General features: G+C 40.2%; 1 protein-coding gene across 1 annotated transcript; it reads right to left on the reverse strand.

Annotated features, from left to right (window-relative positions):
* Positions 1–2,669: 2,669 nt before the first annotated feature.
* Positions 2,670–9,886, reverse strand: LOC121324335 (inverted formin-2-like). Its single transcript, XM_041266068.1, has 11 exons — positions 9,797–9,886; positions 8,980–9,167; positions 7,630–8,153; positions 7,038–7,183; positions 6,631–6,692; positions 5,807–5,909; positions 5,195–5,280; positions 4,554–4,654; positions 4,322–4,392; positions 3,745–3,887; positions 2,670–2,799 (listed from the first exon to the last, which is right to left on the reverse strand). The coding sequence occupies exons 1-11, from the start codon at positions 9,884–9,886 to the stop codon at positions 2,670–2,672; spliced, it is 1,644 nt and encodes a 547-aa protein (XP_041122002.1).
* Positions 9,887–9,898: the final 12 nt, after the last annotated feature.

Below are 9,898 nucleotides of genomic sequence, written 5' to 3' on the forward strand. Positions count from 1 at the left end.
AATCTTCCCATTCTCTCCCTTTTGTCTCTTGGAGTCTTCCTCTTCAAGCTGCTTCTTCCTCTTCTCTGCCTTGGCAGCTTGTTCCTTCCTGGTCTTGTTATCCTAGAAAACAAACCAGCCTCTACTTACTGTACTCTAGATAATAGTGATTTCAAATACAATGTTTAGCAATAGTGACCATCACAAAAACTCAAAACCAAACTACCAAGAACTAAAATGAATATGAAGCTATAGATATCCAGGTAAGAAAACGCTAGTTTACCTAAAAAATGGTACAACAGTATGTTGTTGTGCTTCTATCATTTAATAAAGGAAACTTGAGAAGGAGCTTGACAGAGGCCGTCAGCCAGCTGCTGCACCAGCCTCTGGATGACAGAGCCCTGCAGGTGGCTTCTAAAGCTCAATAGGGTTGCCTTCCCAAGCTGGAGAAATCTTCACCTGGATTGCCTTTAGGAACAGATCTCTGAAGGTCTTGATGGTATTAAATAACTCCTCCAGAGACAGTCTGGCAGGGTCCTCACACAGGTACAGGGCCAGGTCTTTCTTCTTGGCTTCAATCACACCAAAGCGATTCTCGAGCTCTTCTGCGGCAGCAAGACTCTCCTATATTTAAAAAAAATAAAAATAAAAATCCATGGGCACATTTTTGGAAGTCAAATCGGGATACAAAAAAAAAAAAAAAAAGATTTAAAAGAAATGTTTTCTGGTTAAATGACTATAGTATAAAAAGATACCTGGTACATTCCTTTAATACCAAACAGTAAAATGAAATACAGTACATTAATCGAACCTTACCACTTATGGAATCTTATACAACAAGAATAGAGTTTACAGTTTTCAGATTTATACAAACACCAATTCAAGAGGATTTGAGGTTAGCTCACTAGCAACAGTGGTGCATTGTAGCAGACACCCTCTACTAATGTAAAAATACACTCCTGCTAAAGTCTGGGCTAAAAATGAAACCTTGCAGTGCCATGCGGAACATGGTTACACATGCCAGCTGGGTCAAGGCACAGTCCAGATATAGAAAGTCCTGAGCCCGCTCACTCGTCTAGGTATTTTTAAGAGGTAAACAGATTTGTTGTATGAAGGAAAGCGTCAACGAGGTACAACAATATATCAAACTCTTACTGACAGATTTAGCCAAGACAGCTAAATCACATTACAATACTCACTGCTGGTAAACTCAGTCACTAAGTATGCATGCAAGACAGCATGTGTGGAACACAGGAGTAATTTTCCAGTGCGTAAACTTAGTATTGCATTTGGATTACTCCCAAGTGAAACTGAGCATAAGCACACATCCAGTGATATTCTGAATAAAAGCGGACGTGAAAAGGAATACCTCCCATTTGAAAATATCCTTGATATTAATATTGTTACTGGTTTACATTCAATAGCTACATATCAGCGGTCCTCAAAGTAATTTTGGCACGGGCATAAATTGATCTTACTTTGCTGTTTGCGGGCACGCTGACTATAGTACTGCATAGGATCTTATCTCACACACTGCCTTCTCGCGATAGAGATCTCTCTCTCAGGTAGTAATTGTGCGTGCTGCGCTTATTCTTTAAATAATTTATATAAAATACACAATGCAAATATTTTTGAATAGCTTGCTTACACACAAATGAATAAACTGAAATTAAAAGGTTAGGACAGCGTCTCGCTTTGTTTCAATTTGACAAATTTGTCAACACTACTCCGTTTTAAAGATCGCTCATCTCCAGTACAATTACTCAGAGAAAGTTGATTCGTAACTAAATTGACTACGGTGTTTCCACTGTCTGGTGAAATAAAAATTACATGAGATAGAATTTTTAATGCTACATACTGAAATCTTCAGTAACAGTCGGCGAAATTCACTGCTTACCCAGCATATTAACACCCGCCTTTGCTCACGAATGATTGGACAGCTGTCAAATCTTTCACTTTCCATTTGGCTACTCACTCGCCTTCAATTTTCATGCAAATACTGTGAACGGCCTTTGTTTATGATTGGACAGCTGTGTAAAACTTGGTAGACATTTGACTCTCCTATTGGTTAAACTTACAGTTAGTACCTGCACTTGAAACTGACGCAGTTTATGTCCCACCTAGCTAACCTATGATTGGGCTACCGCAGAGACAATGCAGATATTCAATTGGTTGATCGTATCGCAAAAGCCATTCATGAAAAAAATGTTGCGTACGTACAAGCACAGCATTAGCGAGCATTATTGTCAGACTGCAGTTAAACTTTTGTTGCTTTTATTTCAGGGAAGAAGATATAGAATTTCTAAGATCGGTAGAAAAAAAAAAAGAAATCCTGCATTTGCTTTAAAAAAAAAAAAAAAAAGTTATTATTTGCATTCCTATTGGCTAGCCTGCACCATCTCACGGCACTCTATGTTCAATTTTAAGTGCGATATACCAATTGACTAGTAACATGGATTCCCTGCCACTCATCAGTAACATGAAAAGCTACATTCCACTGCAGATACTCTAAAAACGAAAATCTGACAGACCGATGTAGGAAAGCCTCTATAAACCTCAGCATTCTGATTTACTTAGCCCTGTCCAAGCGCAGTAGATCACAATCAAATACATCATTTATATCATACAGGCATTCAGCCCTGCTGGAAACTATTTGTATTGTTATTGAAAAAATGGTTGAAGTTAGTTGCTTAACGCACCTGTGTAGGTTTTGCATACTGCAGCTTGACCTCTTCTGTAGATGCTGCTATTTTACCAGAAGTCTCCCTCAGTCGTTTGGTTAGAGAACTCGCTTCAGCCTGGATTGACTCAATACTTATACTGCAGGTTGAATATACACCAGTAATTAGATTGCTTTTTGTAGTTGGATGTAGATAAATATAGGCAATTTACAGCTTGCACATCAAAACAGTATGGAAAATTATTCCTGTAGTAGACGCGATTAAAATCGCACTTTAAAAATTAACTTGGATTTCTTACCCAGCTGCTTTTGAACAACATTCAATATCATCAGGAAGTTGCAACAAATCTGTGTGGTTTTGTTCAGCTTCCTTAAACAAAAACAACAAAAAGACACACCGCAGAATTCAAATCAAAAGTGAGTCACTACCATTCAACACCTTTTACAAGCATTGCAATAAAACTATAGACCTGCTAAAGATAATACAGCATAGTCAAATGGGAGTCTGACCAAATTCAACAATAAAAATGCAATACTATTGTAACGTTCCATGCAATGAAATTGAATTGACAGCCCAAAAATTTGTTTCTCCACCTAGATCAAATATTTTAGTTTAGATTTGTGCTGGTTCAATACAGAAAGACAATCATCATGTAGTTTTGACTGACGATGCAATTGCAGCCAATAAAATAATTTAAAATGATACCTGTTCTGCACTTCCACTATCTAAAAAGGACTCCATTTTTAAAACAGACATGCTATGTTTATGTATTTTCATTTGAACACACACTTTGTACCACTTTAGATTACAGGAAGCTCTGTTTCTATGCCTTAGACCCTGTCCACACTATGCCTTTTAATCATATTAGCTGCCTTTAACCAGCTTAAAAGTGCTAAATACGGTTGGTGTCAACAGTACACAGTGTTTAATACCGTACTCGAATAGTGTAGTACCTGATTCCATGTTTTAAAACGAAAATGTTTGCTAAAAAATGTGTTTATTTCAAAACTGCACATTTGAGACCTATTTAATGAATGTTGGTGAAACTGCATGACATTATTTTGTTGGCTCCAAAACAATGTACAGTAGGATGCTCATACACTCCAGCCTATGCCCCACCTCCACCATGTGGTGTAGCAGTGTGATACGGGACTTGTTTGCCTTTGTCTCAGTCAGCTTCAGAAGAGTGCTAATTTTGAACCCCTCTGCGTTGCCTGTGTGACTTCCCTACCAAGATAAAAGAGAAATAATTGATTATAGTGGTTATCAGTACAGATCCCATTGCTATATTCAGCAACTTCACAACACTGCTGAAGAATAATTCAAATAAAGCATTTTTCAGCACTGGGGAAAATCACCCTAGATTGCATCCGCCACCAATATGGTTATCCTGGGCTTTTTTCTAAACACGCGTGGTTGATGCAATTAATGTAAAATGCATCTGTGGCTTACAATGTTGAGTTTGATCGGATCGCTCCTGTTCTTGCAAGCAGGTTCCTTTTTTGATGAAACGCAAGAAGTTCTTCGGTCATAATTTCAAAAAATACAAACAATGCCTTTGAACAATCCTGCAAACACATCTTGTAAATATCTGGATAAGATAGATGGCTGGGGTGGGGATTAGACGACAGAACTTACAACTTTTTAAATGTAATACTTACATAATTTAAGAAGTTTCCAACTTTTAGAAGTAATTTACAGAAGCTTGGTAATCTAGTGCTGGCCAACAAACCTGCCGATTACAAAAGAAAAACAAGTTCACATCACAATACCAAGGTTTGTCACAATTGGATTAACGGTTGTCTATATCCTTACCTCCAGGGTTTTACACCCAGAGGTGTAAAATGGGTATGAGAGAGGTCACCTATTTCCCAGAGTTGCAGCAATACTTACTGTCACATGCTGCGTCGATCAAGTCCACTTTTGGCCGCAGCATCTCCATCACAGAGGCAGTGTCCTCACACAACTGCATACACTCAATCCGTAACTGGTAGCTGAGAGACAGAGAGAGCGCAATTTCCAACTGCGTGTATAACATCCAGTGTTGGATAGTTACTGTTAAATAGTAATCCGTTAGTTACCTGTACAAAATAGTAACTAGTTACAATAACTTCTTAGTTTGAAAACACTAGAATTAGTTACAAGGGGGTGTGTGGTCCAGTGGTTTAAGAAAAGGGCTTGTAACCAGGAGGTCCCTGGTTCAAATCCCAGCTCACTCATTGCGTGATCCTGAGCAAGTCATTTAACCTCCTTGTTCTCCGTCTACAGATTGATACTTCCTTAGCGTTAAGGGGAAAATGTGCTTTCAGAAAACATATCTGTGTTGATATTCCATCAAAAACAGCAACATTGTAAATCAACTTTTAACATCTTACCAAAACAAATACCACTTCACAGTATCTGAAAAATAAAATCACTCCGCCTTGATCTTTATAATGCACCGAAGAGCCAGCATTGATACATAGCAAAACTTACAAGTCACTCACTGTGGCCGTGGAGATGCAGCACGCACTTTCAAATAGCTGATCACTTACCATGGCACGCCAAGGAGGAGGAAGTAGAATTCATCTGGTTTAGCCAGTTTTTCCTTCTCGCCTTGAAATGATTTTAGATTTGCTATCTGTGGAAAGAGACAGTAATGTTAGCTACAGGCAGGAATGAAAAACATATATGTCACAATGAAAATCTTTAACAAAGCAAGTGCAACAGTGCAAGACTAGACCGGACCAACTTGTAGCTTCATCCATACAAAATAAGCACGGAAACATGTCACTAACACACACCCCAACCACAGCTGCAAATACAAAATTAGAGCCATCAGCATGATGACAAAGAGGATGGCCAGGACAGAACAGTAAATACAGAACAGTATATAAAAACAACTAAAGAAATTATTAATCACAATAAGCAATTCTCCATATATATTAAATGTAAAATGTGACTTACAGATGGACAGACACCTCCATATCTCCCCAGAATCTGATACTCTCATTAACTTATGTTAATGAATGTCAACACAAAGTTTCATGACAACTGGATAAGCAGTCCTCCAGATGCATGCGATGCTAAAGTGTGGCATTACTGGAGACAATATTGGACTAAAGTTAACACCAAGTCAAGTTACAGGGGGGTGCTTCTTTGCTTACTTCATGCTTCTCAGGCAGCAGCTTCAAAAGTTGTTTCAAAACTTCCACATCAAACTTGGATCGATCTCCAGTCTTGATCATGTGAACGACCTCCTCGTTGGAACTAGTGGAATGAAAAAAGCATGGTCAGGTACAGGTCAAGGATAAATTGGACAGGAGGTGTGCTGGGCTGAAGATAGAGGAAATCATATTGGGTAAAGTTATTTTAGCAATTTAGAATTTAGCTGGTTCAACCATCTTAGTGTTACAGGACACCCTGCAATCTTTAACAGAAACGCATTAAGTTGGCTGTGTCCTGTGTTGTCCGTATCACAGCGTTAGCATTTTTAAACATATTGCCATATCTGTATAAATGTTTATTTACACAGCACGGTTCATATCTCAGCTGGAGAATACATGTTTTATCATTTACTTGGGAGTGTTCACCAGGCAAAAACAAAAGGTTCGCAGTGCATCCAGATCACACTCTCTGTGCTGGTTTCCTTTTCCCACAATTCTCCACTCAGAATAGCAGCAATGTTGCAGGAGGCAAGGAGTTTTTGTAATCCATTACAAATGTAATGGATTAGAAAAAACAATCTTTCTTCTGATTAATGTTCTTGAGTAACAATTACCCAAGATGTGTGCATAAAAAATAATAAAACTATCAGGAATAAGTGAGAGTGGGGGGGATAAACAAATCAGCAACAATTTTTTTTTTTTTTTTTTAAATCTGCACATATTCTACAAGGCCTGAACATTTCAAGCAAGTTAGAGTCCCCAAGTGCCATTTGACACATTAAGAATACATCTTTTTAGATTATATAAAAAAAAAAGTTACTCACCACTTAAATTGCTTCAAAAATATGTTCAAATTAAGATTCTTCTTAGGTTCAAGAAAAGTAATCTGTTAATAAAATGACATTGTCGGTTATTAAAAAGAACACTGTATACAGCCAAAACCAAACGTTTGCACAGGTCAAAGCTGTGATTTCCTATGACAACACAAAATAAGCACAATATAGGAGGTTAATAAAACACAATGTTAGGATATCCAAACAGAAAATGGTCAGAATCAGTTTAAAGAGGTGTTAGGATCTTCATTAGTCTTGCATTTTATTTTGTAAAAGAAATTACAATGCAATGGATTAGTCAGATATTCTCAATAACTAGTGAACACCAAGCCAAAATCATCCAGTGATAAATACAGCTTACACAGTAAAATCCCTTTCATGAGCATATGAAAACTCACCTCTTTGGGAGGCTTCTTGACAGGAGCAGCAGCCTCCTTCTCTTTGGACTGAGCTACAGGCAGACAGAAGAGCTGCTCAATGCTGGAGTAATTTGGCTCTAGAGAGCTGTCCACACTCTGCACAGAGGTCCACATGGAGTTACTGTCTGGGGAGCGAGGGCACTTAATGATTAAATGTGTTGCATTGGCAAGTATTAAGCATTTAAAGATATTAGGTTTTTGCTGTATGAATTGGATTGTTGCATATCAGACAGTCACCTGGTGGCCAGATGTTGAATTACTGTTATTTGTTTTGAACAGAACAGTGTTAAAATGATGTTCTCCCTTCAGTGAAAATTTTACATTGAGTGCAGTGTCACCCAGGCAGATGTACTACAAATACTGCCAAACCTTGTATTCAATGCCTTTGTAAAAAAAGTGTACATCAGAGGGAGGATAGAGTGTATTCAGGAGTTTACCGACTGCAATTACATCTTCTATTTTTTTAGAAGATTAAAATAATCCACAACTACAATAAAATAGAATTGTAGAGAAAGTAAAATGATAAATGTGTTCTTTGATATTGTTTGGGACAGTACATGAGCTCACACACCTGACACCGCATTAGAAGGCAGCTTCTGCCAGTTTAGCTTCTTCATCTGGAGCGTTGGGTAGCGGACTGGTTTGTGAAAGTCAGTCTGAGCGCATCCCAAGGAGTAGCTGGTCTGTGCCACTAGCATGTCTCCTGTACCCGGGCAGGGTGGTGGGGGCGGAGGGGGAGACAAGCTGCCCATGCCAGGTAAAGGAGGTGGCGGTGGGGCCATGCCTGGCAGAGGTGGTGGAGGAGGAGGGGTAGACATGCTGCCCATGCCAGGCAAAGGAGGTGGCGGTGGGGCCATGCCTGGCAGAGGTGGTGGAGGAGGAGGGGTAAGGGGGGTATGGACCGTACCTCCACCCTCCCCCTCCTGACGGTGGGGAGGACTGCCACACATACCAGGAAGGGGTGGGGGGGGAGGGGGGGTGGGCTGCCCATGCCAGGGAGGGGTGGTGGGGGAGGTGTCCCCCCTGTTGCTTTCAGAGGTGGAGGTAGAGGAGGTGGGGGCAGTGGGGACGATTGGTCTGGAGCTGGCTTGAACGCTGCACAAAGAATTTCTGATCCATTCTCTGCCAGGTCAGTCTGTGCACCCACATCAACTTTCTTGGCAGGTCTCCCCCCAGCTGTCTGCTGCTCACTTGACTTTCTCTTCCAAACTAAAAGCCTCTCCATTATAGTGTCAATGGAATCTTCTTCCACTGCAAGGCAAAAAGATTCCAAGTCAAATATATACACACGCATTATATATATATATTTGGAACAGGATGTTGGATCACCCGTTTGACATGAAGTCTGCAGGGTGTTTGTTTAGCAGAGAGTCGTGACTCTTCCTAAATTACCACCACCTCTAACTTAGGGAGGCTGGGTGTGGAAGTCTGTCTATAGAATGCCCCATTAAGTCGTCACTTTTGAGACTGTGGTAATCCACCTCGTTTACAGGTGTATCCGAGGGACAGCAGCGCCACACTAGCTGCCAAAGGTGACAGCGTCGGGTTAGAAACTTACACTAAACCTGGATTTCAGAACAAACCTCAAGTAAGTATGTATGGTGTTTGAGCAATCAGGCTCCTGTTAAACCACATGAACCTAGAGGTGGGGTTTATTCATACTTTGACAAGTACAGTTCAGAGCAGGATTTTCAGGGGCCTGATTGCTCAAATTCATGGCTCCTATTAAATTCCAGTAATGTTATAAACAAGTTCTGAAAACCAGGACGGTGCAAGTATAGTGCAAATTTCTAACCCTGCTAGCATTGTTTTCTGTAGGCAAGTAGAAACTTGCAGAAGAGATGGGCTACATTAAACATTTCTAGGACATAAACTACTGACTAACAGTTAGAAGCTATTTTACCCTTTAATAGTTTCTTACACAGCTGCTTTCACTTTTTCAATGTGCTGATGAGGAGAATATAAACATGGATTACCGTCATCAGCCAGGAATATGGCTCTGTTTACCAAGGCTTCCAAAGCCAGCCAGGCGTTGCAGTTTGCAGGTCCCAACTGCAGAAGACCCTGAAGAATCGACAGGAGCTGGAGGGAGGCTGGGGAGCTGCTCACCTGAAACAGGCAAGAGGCAACAGGCTCAGTCATTACAGAGCAGCGTTAATCCAGCCCACTGGGAAATAAACCTCAAACAACCACAACTGCTCCCCAGTTCTGTGCAGGGCTCCAGGTCTTTGCCCACATATCTGGTTACTTGGAGAGAATAATGGAGTTTCTGTGTGTTGCAGGCAGTCGCATGAGGCACAAATACTCCTCTAGAGCCTAGAACAGGGCTTCCAAACCCTGGTCCTGGGAACCCCATGTGTTGTCTGGTTTACATTCCAACTAAACTCTCAAATACTTAACTAAACCCTTAATTGAGATAATAATTTGCTTAGACCTTTTTAATTGTTCTCAGCTCCTAAAAAGTGAAAAGGTCTAATTAAGCAAAATATTAGTTCAATCAAGGGTTTAGTTATGTAATTGGAATGAAACCCAGCAGACACCGGGGGTTGGGAAGGCCCTGGCCTAGCCTGTTGCCAACCTCCTATCTCCCCAGCATCTTCAAATCAACTAGATTTTTTTGTTTTGTTTTTGTTCAGCACAACAAAGTGGCTGATGTCTTTATAACCTCATCAGTTTGCTGTAATTTTGAATTACTGGGCGGCTTAATAACTTAGTTTGAAGAATTTCGATTGGCTCACTTTGTTAAAGAGCGTTGTAAATACTTCCTGATGGCTGCTCATATCAATACCACCATATATTCTCATTAACTCCTCCTCATCCTCAGACATGGTTTCCTCAAA

This window comes from Polyodon spathula, chromosome 12, assembly GCF_017654505.1.
Source record: "Polyodon spathula isolate WHYD16114869_AA chromosome 12, ASM1765450v1, whole genome shotgun sequence".
In the NCBI taxonomy this organism is placed as follows: Eukaryota; Metazoa; Chordata; class Actinopteri; order Acipenseriformes; family Polyodontidae; genus Polyodon; species Polyodon spathula.

What these genes read in the sequence shown, in the direction of transcription:
- LOC121324335 (XM_041266068.1), bottom strand. Translation starts at nt 9,886, where the DNA reads ATGTCTGAGGATGAGGAGGAGTTAATGAGAATATATGGTGGTATTGAT. An exon ending in GAAAAAGTGAAAGCAGCTGT is followed by an intron (nt 8,154 to 8,979) that starts GTAAGAAACTAT and finishes TTCTTTGTGCAG; the next exon opens with CGTTCAAGCCAGCTCCAGAC. An exon ending in TGCTGCCTGAGAAGCATGAA is followed by an intron (nt 5,281 to 5,806) that starts GTAAGCAAAGAA and finishes CTCTTTCCACAG; the next exon opens with ATAGCAAATCTAAAATCATT.